This window comes from Misgurnus anguillicaudatus, chromosome 5 (assembly GCF_027580225.2).
Source record: "Misgurnus anguillicaudatus chromosome 5, ASM2758022v2, whole genome shotgun sequence".
Classification (NCBI taxonomy): domain Eukaryota; kingdom Metazoa; phylum Chordata; class Actinopteri; order Cypriniformes; family Cobitidae; genus Misgurnus; species Misgurnus anguillicaudatus.
Genome location: NC_073341.2, coordinates 18824020 through 18842979, shown reverse-complemented (window position 1 = coordinate 18842979; position 18960 = coordinate 18824020). Strand labels below are relative to the sequence as shown.

General features: G+C 38.6%; 1 protein-coding gene and 1 long non-coding RNA gene across 4 annotated transcripts in view; one reads left to right on the top strand and one right to left on the bottom strand.

The window, feature by feature from the left end:
* LOC141363840 (uncharacterized) overlaps positions 1-18960 on the bottom strand; it is a 169725-nt gene that overhangs the window by 126621 nt on the left and 24144 nt on the right. Inside the window, exon 3 of one of the 2 annotated variants that reach the window (XR_012369427.1) lies at positions 2042-2234. The exons of the other annotated variant lie outside the window; for it this stretch is intronic. This is a non-coding gene — a long non-coding RNA (uncharacterized lncRNA). Of the gene's footprint in view, positions 1-2041; positions 2235-18960 lie in introns of those variants that run through there. 2 annotated transcript variants of the gene reach the window in all.
* lzts1 (leucine zipper, putative tumor suppressor 1) overlaps positions 11062-18960 on the top strand; it is a 28556-nt gene continuing 20657 nt past the window's right edge. The window contains exon 1 of one of the 2 annotated variants that reach the window (XM_055168885.2): positions 11062-11415. In XM_055168885.2, coding sequence (XP_055024860.2) covers positions 11413-11415 — 3 coding nt within the window. In that variant the 5' untranslated portion in view covers positions 11062-11412. The remainder of the gene's footprint in view (positions 11416-18960) is intronic. The other variant, XM_055168883.2, reaches the window with a different exon arrangement.

Below are 18960 nucleotides of genomic sequence, written 5' to 3'. Positions count from 1 at the left end.
TTTAATAGTAAATTCAAGTTGATTAAAATTTTATTTCAACTTTCTTGACAAGTAAGGAGTTGTTATAAATAATAAAAATGACATAACTTAAGCTAATTCAGTTTTATTTTTATAATGTATAGCAAGTCCTCACAAGTCAAGAAAGTTTAAATGAATTATAAAATCAAGTTGATTAAGCTTAAAATTTTAAGTTCAACAAGGAATTTATTTTCAGTGCAGTTATATAGTAACAACAATTGCTTATTGAGATTTCGCAAGTTATGTGTTAGGTTTCTTAGCATAATTTAAGTTTCGCTAATTAAGTCTCTTGATGATTTATATGGCCTTTTTTTTCCCATCATCAGACAATGTCTTGTTTAATCTTGAACATAAACGTGTTTATTTTCATTTACTGAAGATGTTTGGCCACTCATCAGAGTGCATCTATTTTTCGGCACTAGAGGCACTCTGCTATTAACCTCATCACAATCTACAATAACATTCATTAATCACAGATGACTCCCTGAAGATTTGACTAGTGATTGTTATATGAATAAATGTGCTTTGATTTAAGTGTTGTAGTGAAATGTTCATCTCCGTGTATTTTTTAAATAAGCTTGATTATGTCATTGACCCTCATTCTTTAAAAGGTGCACCAAATCATCTTCAACGTCACACACACCCACTGCGTCCGAAATTGCATATCTTGAGTAGGTACTTATTTTGAATAAGTAAATACTTAACGAGTTTAAAGTGGGATGTAAGATGCGTGATCTACAGTGTGGGATCTAAGATGTTTTGAGTTTAAGTAAAGATGCAAAAAAATATTCCACTAATAATTTGATACAAATTCCTATAATTTTCTATTTCTTTTAATCATATGATAGCAATGCCAATACTGGGGAAGGCCAAAGAAAGGTTGAGAACTACTTTTCTACATGAATGAAATTCGGACGTACATTCACCCAGTTGTAATGTGACCTACCAGCATCAGTTGCATAGCATCATTTCCATTAACAAATCCTCTCCCGTGGCCTCATGGGATAGTAAAGTGTCCATCAAACGCACACTTCACAGTCCAGCCGGAAAAAAGTATGTCATCTGGGTACTGTTTGCCTTAATGAGCACTGTGATTTCAGGCATACTTCTTTCGTCTACTATACACTCGAAAAGTTTGCTGTTTCGGATGCAGCCATTATCTTTAGTTTTTCTGTTGCATTAACGCATACAAACCTTATTAAACAAATATGTTAATAGCTGTTCAATAATTTGATTTCAAAGAGGATCTGTTACTTCCCGAAAGGTTTATATTTTTGGCATATGTATGACCAATATATGGTAACTTGGAATGTGACCTCTGCACCATCTGGTGAGTAGTAAGCACACAAACACACACACAGTGGGCAGCTATCACAGCAGGGTCCGGGGAACACTGGGGGACAGGTGTTTTGGACAAGGGCACCTCAGTCGCAACCTGCCGGCCATGAGACTCGAACCGGCAATTCTCAGTTTACAAGCCCGACTCTCTAAGCATTAGGTTAGTGGTGCTAATATAATAAATACATATAAAAAGATGACTAAATTGATATTCACTAAATCATTAGGCCTATATAGTGTATCATTTTTACCATGTTGCAATTCGAAAGAGCACTGTGACATAAAATGAACTTTAATGACATCTGGCAAATTACAGTAGGTATATAAGGAATTGGTGTATTGCAATAATTAATCTAACTTACTAAAAATGATACATAAGCTACTGCTTTTTAAGATACATTGAATTGCGTTGTCTTTGATGCCAAGAGGAGACCCAATATTTTCTATTATGTATGCTGAATTATTATGCACAACATACTTTTGAATGCCAGTGCTGTTAACAATCTGACCGCAAGGGGGCAGTGTCTTATTATAATTGAAGGAAATAAACAGTACAGTTGACCAAAAATCTTCATAATATATAATGTTTCATTATTTAACTATAAAATGTTGTAGTTGTAAAGAATGTATTTTGTAATAGACAATTTATAATCCACATAAGAACTAAAAGAAGTCAGTTCAGGTATTTAGAAACTCAGAACAGGAATCATGTAGTCACTGCTTCTTGGTCTCTTAACACTAGAGATTTGGAGAAGTCAGCCTAAAACAATGTAAATATAGAGTGCAGTAATCAGTCAAGCAAGTCGTGACTGCTTCCTGAGTCTCATCCCTGCCCTGTGTCTGATCTCTCCTCAGCTGAACTCAATACCTCATCTGTCCTGGGGGAAGAGAGAAAATCAATATAGATCCAGATCAGGTCCTAATGCCTCAAGCCCAAACTACATTCAGTAGAAAGCACAATCACTACAGATGATTCAGTCTAGATCTAAAGTTTTTCATTTCTTTAACCAAGTCATTTATCTGCAAGTATTACACTTCAAGTGTTGTTTCACATAACATGCATGCAAGGTTGCCTTGGTGAAAAATCACGTTTTATATATTTACTTTACTTTAAGAAGCATTTAAGACTGAGTTTTGTAATGTAAATTTGAAACTGTTAGCTTTGTTACTTTTTATTAAGTAGTAACAGAGGTTAAAATAGTTTAGTTAATTTAAACCAAATTAAAAAAAATTGCAGTACCCTCGTTAGCCTGTTGGTGCCCCCCAAGCACAAATGTGATACTTTATCTATGCCTACAGCTACTGTACGCTTTGAAGTTTAACGATTGCTATACCAATCAAAATGCATGTTCATTTAAACTTAAAGTTTGTACTTTTTACATGATCCATTACCATTTCTCAAATATTTAATTTGCTAAATGTATTTTTTTTAAAGCATTTTATGCTTTTATTCAAAGCAATTTAAAATGAAGTATTGAGCAAAAAAATTAAGAATCGCAAAAGAAAATAAAGCATAAAAAGAAAAAAAACAGTATTGCAAAGAAAAATTAAATTTCACAAATATAAATAACGCAGAGCAAAAATGTGCAAGATTTGCAATACTGTATTTTTTTCTCTCAATGCTTTATTTTCTTTTGCGATTCTTAATTTGTTATGCTTGCAAAAAAGTATGTTTTGCTCAATACTTACATTTTCTTTCGCAAAACTTTATTTTGCTTTGCAATATAAATTTTTTGCAAACATATGGCGCTGTTTTGACTCGATAAAAGTGCATTTAAGATATGTTTGTTCTCTGGGGCCGAACCCATGATTTTTACCCTGTTAAAGGTAGGGTTTCACATTTTGAAACGGTAGCCGCCTAGCAATGAAATCACGATCCCACCCTCAAGTCAAATCGCCATCCAAAGCCACGCCTCTTTCAAAACACATGAACACGCACAGATCAGACGGTCACATCTCATGTTTCATTCAGCAGTGAGAAAACTTTGCAGTACAAAGTGAATAACATTTCCATAATAACCAACATAAACAACTGGTTTACATTAGAATTAGTTTAAGTACACTTTCTGTAGACGTAGAAACTATATCGTTATGCTAATCCGTAAACGAACACAAATTTCATAAGCAACACAACGTTTCATCAAAGTAGAATATCTGAATCCATCTCAATACAAACATATCGCGTACCTACCGTACCAAAATAAACAGTGCAACAACTCTTTCAGACCCTTTGCCTCATGCAGCTGGTTGCATCTCGTGGTAAAGCAGTAAAGTTAGCGATGTTCATTTGGGTTTTTGCTCTTTGCTGATCCAGGCAGTTTTTGCTGCTGTTGTTGTTATAAAACATGTCTTTCGTTTTGTGCCTCCTGTGTAGGTTGTCAATTCAGCAGAAAAGTTTGCCATTCTCACTGTTTACAGACAGGAGGTGAGCGCACGTGAATGCGCCGATGACGTATGGTGTCTGCGTGGACTCGCTGCGCGGTGGGCATACGCTTACGTATGAGGGACAAAAAAGTAAACGTCCGTTCGGACCGAAATCTATGATTGGTTGAACATTTTTTGGTCCTAAACCTTTCACAGATGACATACATTTCTACAAATACATTTAAACAACTTAACACAGTGATTGCTATCAGGATGTGAGCAGACTTTTAACCAGCATAACTAAACATTTTTAGGATCAAATCTGTTACCCTACCTTTAATCATGCAGATTAAACTCTTAAGGCACATTAGAGGAAAAGTTTTTGTTGTATCGCAAGCTGACATAGGGGCCCTGATTTATCTAAATAAGAAACAATCTACTATCCAGACCTATTTTTATACGCCTTCCAACATGTTACTTTAGCAGAAGATTGATTGGTGCAGGTTATTACATTTGTAAAGGATGTGTAAAATCACTTTATTAAAATAACAGGTCTTTAGTATAACTCTCAATGTCAGCTCACACGCTCTGTCTGGATCTTTGATCAATGATCACTGTTGATCTTCTCAGCTTGCAATGAATGAGCCGTCTCAAACTCAGTCTGACAGCACACACTTTAATTGAATTTGGCAGTGCTAAAGGTCTTTTAGAATCTGTCTCCAGGAGAGTCACACTGGTTCCAGATCAGCAGTTATTTGACCTGATGCGGCCTTTGGCTCCCATTGGGTTGCTTGAGCAAAAGGATGTGGTCAGGAGCATAGATGTTTTTGTAAAGTATTGAGTAGAAGTGACCAGGGGTCACGTCCTTCTCTTATCCGACACTGTGATGTGCACATGTGAGAGAGAACAGATGGGTATGAGTTGAGCCAATGACAATGGTTACACACACTTCTGAACGTGGACATCTGCTTTGATTTAGTGTCTTAAAAAAATTGTGTAACATAATTAATCGTAGACTTATATACTGTAAATAAGTAAAAACTAAGTAAATATAATACTTAAAATGATAATTAAAGAAAGTTAAGCATTCCCCTTCTTCGTTGCTGTTACAAGTTCCTACATGACTTCCATAATGTACATGTTGGCTACTGCTGAGAACAAAACTGTCCCTAAGGGGTTTTGTAAGTGGATTGACATAGCTGAGGTCAGCTGTAAACTATTGATCCAATAAAGGTACTAAACCAGACCGAGACATTTTGACAAAAACAGCATGTAGAAGTACAACTGAAGCTATGTTTCATACTCAATTGTTAAAGAGCAACTAACATATGAAATGTAGGCAACCGTTTATTTCCTGGGATTGGTGATGTGGACAAGACCGCCATTATCATAATTCCTCCCGCTTGGACTCACAGCCTGTAAGTTAAATCCTGTTAGCATTGCGAGCGAATCTTTCAAACATAGTAAAAAGCGTCACATTTCCGGCTGACGTCAGAGTTATTCAGGCCAATCACAACGTACAGATTAGCTGGCCAATCAGGGACACAGAGCTTTTCAAATCAATGAGTTTTATACACAATCAGTGCGTTTCAGGAAAATAATGAAATCTAGAGCAACAAAAATGTACGGTATGTGGAAAATAATGTGTTTTTTAACCATAAACCACATGAACACATTGTATTATACGAAATACACAAAGTAACATTATTTTTAAGTAATGAAATAAGTGCTCTTTAACTGGAAACGTGCTTTACGTTCATGCAATTAAACGTAGCATGCAATTTTAAATAGTTACGCAATTTTATATAATTATTTATTTGGTTAATGTGTTATTATAAAATTTTCCTTCGTGTTCATCGCAACAAAGACATTTGTAAAAATTTGAGAGTGAAAAAATTATGACAGAATTTTAACACGTTAAGTGAGTAGTGTTTTCACCCAGAACATCAAAAATAAAGACTCCCATCAAACAAATCCCACTCCAAAGTGCAAGCGCAGATGATTTACATGTTACAGTAAGTCAATGCAAAGACACGATTAGGCATCCTGTGGCGCGGTAGTTGAAAAATCTGAACTTCGGCGGATTTCCACGGCACGTTAACCAATCAGGACCTTGCTGTAGTACTGACGTGATTACAGGAAGCGAGCAGATTCTCAGCAGAGTCGCAGAAGCCCCTCACATGATGCAAATTTTCTCATGAATGTCTCGAATGACTAGAATGAAATGCGCGGCTTTCACAGTAAACTCAAAGGGTCCTATTTAAACGATCTGAATAGCAACTGCGAAGCGCAAAGCGCAAGTGACTTTTTGGGCGGATCTTGGGCGCTGTTGCTATTTTCCCGGCGGGAGAAATAACTCTTGCGCCAGGCATGAAGTAGGTTCATTATTCATAGGTGTGGTTTGGGCGTAACGTCAAATAAACCAATCAGAACGTCATCTAACATTCCCTTTAAACGCAAGGGCGCAAGTTCCATTGCGGGTTGCTATTATTATGACGGATTTACCAGGCGCACGCCAGGAGCGGTTCACAGCCGAGGAGACCGACGTTCTTGTAAGAGCAGTCAAAGACAGAGAAGTTGTTTTGTATGGGGATAGAAGAAACCCACCCAAATCAGCGTCAGTTAAACAGGCGTGAGAGGAAATAGCCACAATTGTCTCATCAGCTGGCTTCCCCAGGACGTTGCGCCACAAGCGCTATAATGATGTCAGGAGACGGGGGAATCCCAAGCTTGCCAGCATAAATCGGGCACGCCGTGTAACGTGAGGTGGATCTGCCTCTACACAGGACGCCAGCAGAGGACATCACTGCGACCACCCTCACAGCTGAAAGCCAAGAAACGCAAGCAGTCCAACCCCAAAGTACACTTACAAATCAAGTTCACATACATTAAGGTTTCTTATGAAAACATTTTAATTATTATTTACATAAAATAAACGTAATACAGCCACACAAAAATCTTATGAAAATATTTTAATCGTTATTTGCATGATAATTTTTTAACGCAGCCACACAATAAATAAAAACTATCACCACAATGCTCACCACAATGATTTCCCTTATATCATGTGTTAATATTTTTATTGTAGCAATTTATGATTTGCAAAAATAACTGTTGCATCTGTGTAGATTAGATAAGCAAAGTGTGTGCGCGTTGTGCACGCTATACATTATGGTCAAGCATGCGCCCTTAAAATAGCATAATGAACTACGCGCAACGCGCCACTGACTTTGGACCAGTTTTTTGTGGTCAATGGCGCAATTGTTTTTTGAAACTGCAAAATAGCATCAGGGATGGTTTGCACCGGAACACGCCTCCTTTTTTGCGCTGAACCACCCAGGGAGCGCAAGTTCATTCCCTAGTTTGCCGACGTGCGTCTGTGGAGGCAAAAACCCGCTGTGCGCCGGTGCAAAATACGAATGATACATGCGTCACTGACAAAGTAAATTGCGCTGGGTGCAAGATAGGGCCCAAAATGTTCAAGCGTTCAACTACACGCGATTAGCAAGTTTTGGCCGCCTCTACCGCGGCTGGTGTGAATGCACCATAAGATGTGGCTGTGTCAAGCTGGTCTACCAGTTCACATGATCCCCAAACCAACAAAGCACCCCCTCATGAATTTATGAGGTATTTATACTATTTGCAAATTTGCCTATTTATAGAGATTTGACTCTACAAAGTAGCAATGACGCAGCAATATTTTAGTCTCTAAAAAAAGAGTTATTTTAAACCCAGAATTTGGTTAAAAAGGAACGAACCCAACCCATTAGGTTATAATTTAACCTAAGCTTGTACAAGTATTTGGTATGTAACTGGGTTGGTTGTTAACATGCCTAAGCAATGTTTTAACAGTGCCACAATATGGGCTGGGATTCAGTTACAATCACGTTTATTCATTTGAGTATGAATGCACAAGTATGCACATGTTCTGTCTTTTTAGATTAACACTGCATTAGAAACTAAACTTCATTTCTACCAACACTGATCATTAATTCAGTCGCTCTGTTGCATATCTACAAGCCAAGAGAGCAAAAACCGAGTATGGAGGGAACGATAAGAGAAGGAGTGAAAACACAACACTTGACATTTTTATCAAAGGACACATCGAAAAATGAATAAATAACATCACGTGAGTGGCACAAGAGAAGAGTTCTGCATCTGTTTAATACAATGAAGTTATCACATCCTGCCACTTAACGGCAGAACGCACCATTAATTCTCTTAATGTGCAACAAATGTATTCCCACATAACTAATTCATTCTTGTTCAGTAGCAATGAAATGTGCATGTTTTTTGTAATTCACAATATACCTGTAATATCTAAATGGAGAGGCAAGGCTTAGAAAACGAGTATTTACTATTCTAGAAGCTCTCATGGTCACTGATCTACTCAGAAATATTCACAGACAGAAGGTACAAATACAGCTAAATGCAAATAGTAAAACAAAAGCTGACTGCACTGACATATCAGTTCATCAAAATTCGAAAGGGAGGAAGCACTTCGCATATCTTTTGCTTTTGACGTCAAAGGCCGAAAATAAACAAAACTCTGCGAGCGGAAAGTGCGACCAAGGCTGGAAGAAATATGGCGTCATATTGAAACAGACTTCTGATAATATTCATCCATTTACACAAATGTCAATTTCAACCCCATGTTAATTTTTCTTCATAATTGTTCATGGTAATATTAATACATTTGAATTATAAGGATGTTGAAGTCACAGTTATAATAGATGGCATTGGACTAAAGGGCCGTAATGGCCCCATTATAGGGCCCAAGGGAAGCGAGCAGTATAATATGACTCCTGACCATCACGGCTCTCATGTACTGCAGATGTAATTTCACCTAAAAAGGATTCTGCAGAGATTCCAGTGTTTTAGTTCAATTGTCATGTAGCTCACGTAAAAATTCACAAGAAACAGGAAAATAAGGCATCTATACACGGCTGAATTAAGGCTGATCTGTGCCTGTTCAAAATAATGTTTACAATGATGCATAAAAGGCAGCAGACCTGCAAACCTTTTATTTTTAGAGTACCACAGCCAGTGTACATTTGTAAATGCATTTTCATACACACAACCGGCGCAACGTCATAGAATGTCTCTGAACAGGTTCACGCCCACTTTTGGGGGAAACAGACTAGACCTTCCATTGACTTCCATTCAAAATAGCGGAACAAAGCAACGTTCGTACACAGCCGGCAGGCGTAAATAACTTGAAATGAAATCACTCAGATTAAACATGTTGAGTAATTATCTGTCCACCCTGCCTGCCATAGAGCGCGAAGGATACATTAACATATTTAATTTGGTCAATATAAAAACATAATACAAACAACATAGCACCGTTATGCCGAGTTCAGACTGCATGATGATTTCAAACTAGTCGGGTCAAAGATGTTTTCACACTGCGTGATTATCTGGGGTAGCGTTCAGTCGCTGCTGTTTCAGACTGCATGATGGATTAGCGACAGGTGTTTTCATACTGCATGACTTTACCCTAAGAAGAATCGCCAACAACTTTTTCCCGGTCGCAAAGTACGTCTCACTACCAAACGCACGCGAGAAGTGACGCAAAAGAAAAAACGCAAGGTCACGCGTGCAAGACCGAAGGATTTTATGTGAACTTGGGCTTGATGCGAACTCTGATTTGGAACAGTACTTTGTCCGCGACTGATGACGTTTCACAAGTCCACAAGAACACAAGTACAGACAAGAACGCATATTGAGAAACGGCCCAGCTGTCCTGTATGTTGCTCTCTCATTGGCTGTAGGTCATCGCCGATGTTATTTTCAGTCAAAACACATTTCACACGGCATGATTTTGAATTGCTGACAGGTTCAGATATCTAGCATGCCAGATATCTCAAAGGTGTCGGCAACTCGTCTGCGATTCTCTCAGAACGCGTCTTATGCTGCGTTTACACCAACCACATTTCAGGCGTCAAAATCACATCTACCGCGCCTAGTTTGCCGCTTGAACAGTTTGAATGCATTCGCGCATCTAGAACGAAGTAGACGCGTGGAAAAAACAAGCATTTGATGCGTGTCAGAGGCAAAATCCGCTTCTTGTGGGAGGGGTAAGTGCTATGTGGTTGTCTGTTTGCAAGATGACTGATGTTGACTGCATTTATCGAAAGAGTTACCGGTTTGTATTTGGTAACCTTACTATAGGGGGAAAATAAACAGCGCGTGTCGATAAACGTCACGTGACTCAAAAGTGAAATGTGTATCACAACTTACCAGGTTGCCCGATAGCCTCACTGACACTCTTCCAAGCGAGGTCCTTTTTATTCCTGTCTCTATAGAAATAAGAACTTGTGTCGTATAGCTCGGGGTGACTGCTCACGGACAATATCAAGCATTTCTTCAGGTTGAATGAGTGACCCGGGCGGTGCTGCCGCCGCATCAGCAAGCAGGCTCCTGATTGGTTAAAGCGGCGCAAAATCCCGCCAAAGTTCAAATTTTTCAACTCGGGTGTCAGCTACCAATTCGCGTTAAACGCAAAATGCACAACACGCACCATTTGCGCGTAATGCGCCAGGCGCTCAATTCGTGCCATTCGCGTGAAGTAGATGTGCAAATGAGGCGGAATCGCGTATTCCGCACCGCGCCAAATGCCTCATCGACGCCGCGAGACCTCCAGACACACGTCAACGCGTCTTCACTTTACATTGAAATCACTCGCGCTTCACGCCTCTACCGCGACTGGTGTAAACGCAGCATTAGATAATTCACACTGTGTGATTATCACTTGCGTGCACGGGCATTGATTTGTCTGTGATTTCGGACATTTGTCGACGATTTCTCAAAACCTGTCGGCAAGTCAAAATCAGGGCTAAAAACGTGCAGACTGAACTTGGCATTACCGGAAGCTAGTAATTATAGTTTATAAAGTTTCAAATTTGGATATTTTTCTTACAAAATCACATCGGATACTGGCAAAAGACTATTGGAGCCGTGTGGATTACTTGTGTGAAGGATGAATGCACTTTTTGGAGGATGTTCCCTGATTCCTGTTTTCTATTGTTATAAAGCTTGGAAAGCAAGGACATTTACTAAAATAACTCCAAATATGTTCATCTGAAAGATGATGGACGTGTACCTCCGATGGCTTCATGGGGTAATTTTAATATTTGGCTGAAGTTTCCCTTTCAGTAGAATAAGTGCTCCTGATCTTATGAGGAATCACTCATGGCATGCTATGACAGAAGTCAACGCAGCAGGTTTGTGCGCGTGTGTGTGTGTGTGTGTGTGTGTGTGTGTGTGTGTGTGTGTGTGTGTGTGTGTGCGTGTGTGTGTGTGTGTGTGTGTGTGTGTGTGTGTGTGGCAGGTGGGATGGGGTATCATTATAACAGTTCCAAAAATGTCAAAAAGATTCAGTGAATCTTGGATCAAAAATCCAAGCGAAAACAGGCTTGTGCAGTTCTTGGAAACAACTGGGAACTGATATGTCTGAAGCAGGACCGGCGTCGAAACAGCGAGGCATTATATGTAATAGAAAAATGAGAGGGAGGGTTATACAAAACACCCACATCATGGTAGTCAGGAGAGACTCAACCCACATCACACAAGAAGGAAAGAACATGCAAGAGGATATTGAAGAAGCTCCAGTTCTCCACATTTCTCCTTATGAGCAGACCCTGGACACTTAATATACACAGAAAAGACACACAAGAGGAAACTTAAAAAATGGTGAGTCTCCCTTCATTTCAGATTTATTGTAGATTTATGGTGGATTCAAATATTTGTTGTTCCTTTATAAAAGCAGATAGATTAAAACTATCAGTGTTTTACCTAAATAAAAGCATGCATACTGTTAGATACACAAAATATTTAGCATTATTATTAGTAATAGTATCTAACTTCATGAGATAACTCAACACACAGAAACATGTGGAATGTAAAGTGCAATGATATTATATGTCATGTCTTCACACACATTTATCACCGTAGCCACAGGAACAGTAATGCATGTTAGGAGTGCAAATAGTTTGCATAACAGAAATATTTATTTCTCAGTTAATCGCCTTTTGAAAAAATTTACGTTAATTTATAATCAGTCTAAATTATATTTTTATTTTTTACACAACAAACCTCCATGTTAAAACACGTGCAAACACTTTATTACCAGTTGGTTGCAGTTTCAATGTGTCAAAATGTTAACGTTTCTCAGCCTGTGATTGCGACAACGTCACAAAAAAGTTGAAGAGCATGTCTCATCCTGTTTCCAACATTTCAAAGAAACTCTAGACTGGGATAACACTGAACAACAATGCAAACACAAAGACTGTTTTTACCACACATGCCTAGACAAGTTCAGAAACATGCGCACACAAATACATGAGGTAATACGGGATATTTATCAAGCTAAGAAAAAACTTTTTACTAATATTTAACCAATACTGTATGTTTCAGAGTGTGGGTGTGCGCATGGTGCAAAGATGCACACACTTTATGTTGGCATTGCATGTTGTACACACGTACACAACCAGCAGGGCTGTGATCAAGTTATCTTAACCGTTAAACTAAGCTTCCTGTTTCCTTGTTTTTGATTCTTTTCACTGTCTTTGCATGTGGGAGGAACAGTTGGCGTTTGGCTTCACGCAGACAGGATAAGTTTGTCATGCTGTGTTAAAGGGATGGTAAACTCAAAAATTAAAATTGTGTCATCGTTTACTCATCACGTTGTTCCAAGCATGTATTACTTTCTTCTGTGGAAAACAAAAGCAGGTGTTGGGCAGAATGTCACAGCAGGTTTTTACATAACAAAAGCAGATGGTCATTTATAATACCAAGTACTCAAAAAGCACCAGAGGACTTGGCAATGCAGTGCGCAGCATCTCTCTTCGAGTTCACGCTTCATAAATGTACAAAGTCAAAGTTGCGTTGGAGAAAGTTGTTATTAAGAAGTTTTCAGATATAGTCGAAGAAAACATACTTTTCGAAAGGCACTACACTATTTTATTCCTTTATGTTATGTTATGAAAGACCCCATTAACTTCACCTATTGTGGCCTTTTTACAAGATGTAATATAAGTCTCAGGTGTGCCCAGAATGTGTCTGTGAAGTTTCAGCTCAAAGTACCCCACAGATAATTTGTTATAGTATGTCCAAAATGCCCCTATTTGGATGGGAGCAAAAATGTGCTGTTTTAGTGTCTGTACCTTTAAATGCAAATGAGTTACAGCTACTCACTTTCTTACAAACAAACAGTAAGTGCTTTCAGTTAAAGCAACACCAAAGAGTTTTTTTACCTTAAAATAATGTTTCCAAAAAAGTTTCAGTCGTTTATCCACTCGAAACAGGGTGAACGGCACTTTCACATTCGCTTTGCAGCCCTCTATCGGCCAAAACCGCACTAAAGAAGTTTCCAACCGTCGGGTTGCGGTCCTGTAGTTCGAGTGAAAACTTTATGACAGACCTACAATCCAATCAGAACCAGCTTTGCTGCAGTAGGCTAAATTATTTAAGACAGTGGTAATGGACAATTCCGCTTCCAACCTGTAGGGGGAGCAAAGAGCAAAAACTCTTTAGGGTTGCTTTAAAATAGATCTAATTAATACAGTCTGAGACAATAGTATCTAGTAGACAGAGTACAACTCGCTGAGGGTGGAAACTATGGTAATGCAGGACTGTTAGTGGGCGGGGCGTTATCAATGTGACCTCACATTGATAAGAGAATCAAAACAGCATGTCTAATGAGACTGCTTTGGTTTAATGGAGCAGGTGTTTTTTTTTTCATCGTATGGTGGTTGTGTTCTCACACTGCCAACACACATTATATCCAAACACCTTGTAAAACTGGATTTTGCATAATAGGTCCCCTTAATAATGCATGCTGCCATTGCCTTGCTATTGCATGTTTCTGTGACAAGAACCATGTGATACATAAATAAGAGGTAAATATAAGACTTAAACTTAAGCACAATTCTTCTGTGCATGTGCACAATGTATGTTTGCATCCGATTAAGAAAATACTACGATTCACGCGTTTGCATGCATACTTTTCTCTGATGATCGAATCACAGATCGAACTACACCACCCCTTTCAATACGATCAAAAATTGCATTCGATCGACCTCAATCGTATTGATTAAGGTGTTTGCATGAAGGCTTTTCAATCTGATTGAGCCATCAATACGATTACAAACGATTATTTGTTTGCATGTAAACGTACCTTTATTGAAAATCTTTCCCATTACGAAGCACTAAAATGTACAATCAAAAATGTTATGTTGGTACACCACTGAACCCAAATCTAAGCCAAAGGTGCCATATTTGATGTTAAAGCTAATATGTGGTCGGAGCCGATGGTGTAGTGGGCAGTGCTCCATCATGTGGTGCTTTTGCACTTTCGCAGACACGAGTTCGATTCCCAGCTCGTGGTCATTTGCCGATCCCATACCCCTCTTTCCTCCCTGTACTTTCCTGTCCTCTCCTCAATCACTGTCAAAATAAAGGCAAAAAAAGCTAATATGTGGACACCACTCTATCTAAAGGTACATTCACATTATAAGTGACTTTGTCGCTGTGTGTCGCTCCTCTCTTTCAAAAGGGGCATTTCTCTATCTGGTTGTCATAAACGTCCACTCCAGTAACTGATTAGAGGCGGATGACGTGAACTCCGCTGCTTTGTTTTCATTGGTAGTCGCTCCTGAAAGTCCTTCATGATTTGCATAAAGTTATACATTTCTCAACTTTGTCGCACGACTGGACACGCCCCATCCGGAAGCCAACAGTCACTGTCACTCATGTTGCCGGAAGTCGCCAATCTTCCATTGAAATCAATGAGATCACAGCGCTCTGCTACTCGCTGCTAATTTGAATGCGGCTTAAGACTTGGAATATAACATACAAGTCATATGAATTACTTTTGTAATACCTGAAGTTGTTTTGATCTTTTTTTTTAAACAGGGTAAGTGAATAAAAGACTCATTCATTTTTGTGTGAACTGTCTCTTTAACAAACAGTCAGTTATTTTACAGTTTGTTAAAATCAGGGATTTCTGGTTTAAGTCCAAGAAGTTTCACTCCCCTGTCCACATGCCAACCACATTCAGCAGAATCCCAGAGCCAAGCAGTTTGTCTTGTAAACACCTGTTTTTCTTCCTCTCAGTGCAGAAAAGATCAATAACTCAATATGGTGCACGTTCCTTCCTGCTAAAGCTGTTGTCAACAACATTATGTGCCACTATAAAACAGACAGTTCTTACATAAGATGATCTCATAAATGCTTTTTTTTACTTTGGCAACTTAGAGTATTCAAAGCGTTGAGAGGTATTTAAAGCTGAGATTTGATTTGTGTGTACGTAATCCTTTGAAGAGAGAAACATGTTCATTCCGGCCTCCACAAATTGTGTGCTTACGAAATCTTGTGTGAGAAATTTGGTCTGGGTGTGGATAACTAGCTCTTATAACAAGTTGTCATTTAGTGAATCATTTAATAGAACAATCAAAGGTGTTTAAAAATCTGATCTGTATCTTAGGCTATTATACGCAGTCATTTCGGTTAATTACCATACATTTACCAATGTAAAAAAGTTGGTAGTAAGTTAAAATGTTTTGTTAATTCTACTTACATTTTTTAATTCTACTTAAATATTTAAACTATACATATTAGTTGACACAACAATTTATAAAAAAAGTTAACTAATATTTTTAAGTTGAATTAACTCGAAACTTGAAGGCAACCAAGTAACTTTCTTTTTTAAGTTGAATCAACAAATATTTTTTACAGTGCAGAGTTACTCTACCAGTAAACTCTGTCAGAGAGCGAGTTTTCCTCTAAACCGTCGTGGCGAGGTCTGTGTTGTGTTGTAAACAATGGTTGGTTTGGGCTTAATATCCGCGGTCTGTATTTTTGTTGTTTCTACTTCTGTGGCAATTGCTGACAGTCCTGCACAGTTGCTCTTGACCAAACAATGTTGGATTAGATAACTTCAAAGTCGACTTACTCATTTATTAAATGTAGTTTTGTACATCCTAAGTTAGATCTTCCATTATGGTGAATGTCTGTCGTCTCTGCACCTGTACATTGTAAAGTGTTTTAGTCAGTGAGTGATGCTGAAACTAACTGTTGTTCAGATTGGTCATCTTAAAGGGATACTTCACCGATTTAGCATTCAGCTTTGTATCTGTAGAAACCCGGCAGTATTACTGAAAGACCATGTTTCCCTCCATCATTTCCCCCTGAGAGGAGAGATATCTGCATTTTGGTTCTGCAAAAAAGTCCTCCGATGATGCAAAAATCGTCATATTACATCATCGGAGGACTTTTTTGCAGAACCAAAATGCAGATATCTCTCCTCTCAGGGGGAAATGAGGGAGGGAAACATGGTCATTTAGTAATACTGCCGGGTTTCTACAGATACAAAGCTGAATGCTAAATCGGTGAAGTATCCCTTTAAGTTCATAAGGGTCAGCAACTTCATCAAAAATGAACATTTGGTATCGTGCTATTGCTTAATACCTGTTTGAGCTTGCACAGAGAGGACAGCATAACTGAATATTTCATGAAAATGACAAGGAGAGTGTATTTCCCAGATACGCTGGGCTCTAAAATGGCTTTTGGACCGATCCCAGAGACTTCTAAGCTTTCAAAGAACCTCTGACAGTACCAGGAGCCAGACAACAGCGATCAATCAGAGACAAGAGTCTAGATGCTGGAAGACATCCGATCACTTCCAAGCAAAGCAGAAATGTGATAATGGAAAGAAATGATGACCGTCTTTAAATTCCTCTTGTAACATTCTACAAATTAACATATTACTGTGTATTGTTATATTCTATTGTTATTATTATTGCAATTTCATTGATGAGATGCCAAAATATAAACATCCCTCTTAAAGGTGCCAAAGAATGCATTGAAGTAATATGTTAAATTGTATGGTATGTAACTTTATTAAAGCTGACATAACACAAGACGTTTTTGCCAATCTAATGTTAATCTTGCTTATATATAGAGTAGTATTTCATCATTCATATGTCCAAAGAGTCTTTCGTTTTGTCAGATTTATAAAAGAAAAAACAGCCTTTCCGATTTTTGGCGTAAAAAGGTCGAACACTTGAAGGCGTGCGGTAGGCGGAGCTGAAGAGTTACGAGTACGCGCAGCTTCGGATACTACTTTAGGATTTACAGCCGACATAGATGGAAATCAAACTTTTAAAAAAACTTTAACCAGCCTTATATCATAAATATGATCCAGAATCGATACTTAGTCAGTAATGGACGAACAGGAACAATAGCAGCAACGATTACACCAGGACGTCTCTATCAGGTAATTAATCCTTGCTTGTTTATCCGCTATTTTAATAAAAAAGCAACATAATCCAGTTTTTTAACTGCATTTGCCCGTTTTAAAAGGTGTAAATGTTGTAAATGCAGTACAAAGTGCTGTTGTTGGTGTTGTTTACATTACATGCACGAATGCGCGATTGCAAACAAAACACGCAAGATTTTGAATTACACATCCACAGCCGGTGGATGTGACTCCTAAACGGGGTCTTTTTAAAGTTTTGACCGCTCCAATAGTTGTAAAAAAGTGGAAAATCCGGCGTCAAACTGAGCCTTGTTTGTAAAGCAGTCCTCTCCGAAATGCAGCCAGGGAACAAACAAACTCATTCGCAATTACGTTGCTGTCCGGGGAAAACGAACTGCATCCACTGTTGTCTTAAGACAGGGAAAGCTAAATAACCTTTTCTTCTCCTTACATCCAAAAACACACTTCTTTTGTCGAACTATCTTGCTAAAACAAAGTTGTCGTGTGCTGTGCTGTGATAACGGTGACTTCTACTCGACGGAGCAATGCTAATGCACGTTTTCGCTCTCACTTGACTTTCCGAAACTTGTAGGGAAAAGGAGGTGTGAGTTTGGCTCAGAAATACTGTGTCACAAGCTCAACTGCTTTTTTGACACTGTGCTTATGTTTAACATGAGGACTTCAATTCTTTCCCTGGATTTCCACCGACTGCGGAGCGGCTGCAGATCAGCTCCGCTGCGTTAAGGCTCCGCACTCCGCCGTCCGTCAATACCCACCAGATCCATAATTGTTGCAGAGCGGCTGCGTTCTGAAGTGACGAGGACCCATGAGGTCTCGCAAATTCACGTGATGATCGCGCCATACCTAGTTCTGTCTCTGCCCATTATGACGTTGAATTATGACGTTTTTACAAACCACCCCAGATCACAACACGAGATCTCGCGTAGACAGAGCAGTAAATCAAATCCATCCAAAATTAAAAAATAAGAAGGCTGCTAAAACCATTATTCGTGCTCTATCTTTAATGTATTTATTTGAAACTCCCCCTGGCTCTGTTCTTGTCTATTATTTGTTGTTTCTGTATTAATGGCTTTATTTGTGTTTGTAATGTTTGTATTGCAAAGATTTAATAAAAAACACGAGTTCTCGCGAATTCAGGTATGATCACGCGATAAAGTCATGGCTCCGCCCTGCGAAGCTGTCCGGCATCCGTCAAAAATAGAAGCTCTGCGTATTTGTGCCGGAGGGCTGCGGATGGCCGGAGCTGTGACGGATTCGGAGCGCAGTCAGTGGAAATACACACATTGACTTAAATGGAAACCAATTGACTCCGCCGCCGTTCCGCAGCGGATCCGCAGCCGTTCCGCAGTCGGTGGAACGCTGTAAGTCAGAATGCATGAAATAGCATTAAACCTCCCCTTTAATAAGGACTTCATTTGGACAACTTTAAAAGGCGATTTTCTTAATATTTAGATTGAATTGCACAATTTTAAATTGTTGTATATCAGTCAAACATTGTCAAATCCTAACAAACCATACATCAGTGGAAAACTATAAATTATGTATACATTAATTAAAAAAAAAAATTAAAAGATCCTTATTGACTGCTTTTGTAATTTTGTTCAACTATTGAGAAATAATTTAAAAACAATGAATTTAGCACTGCATAGGCTGCATTGTGTGAGGTTGATAAATAATGTGATTTTAAGCTGAAATACAACCTGCACATCAAACAACTGTTTAGGGAATTTTTCTTTTATTATTTTGAAACAATAATAGGCCTGTGATGATAAGTCGCATGTCCCATTAAAAATGCCTGTCTGAAATCGATTCTGAATCGCAAGGCTGTGATTCTGTGTTTCATGCGCAGCTTGTGCGTGTACTATGGCGTTTTGGTCAGTAAGAAGTCCTTATCGTGCATTTAAAAAAGCAACACTCGTTAAACAAAATCATTCAAAATATTCAACCATTTGAAGAAC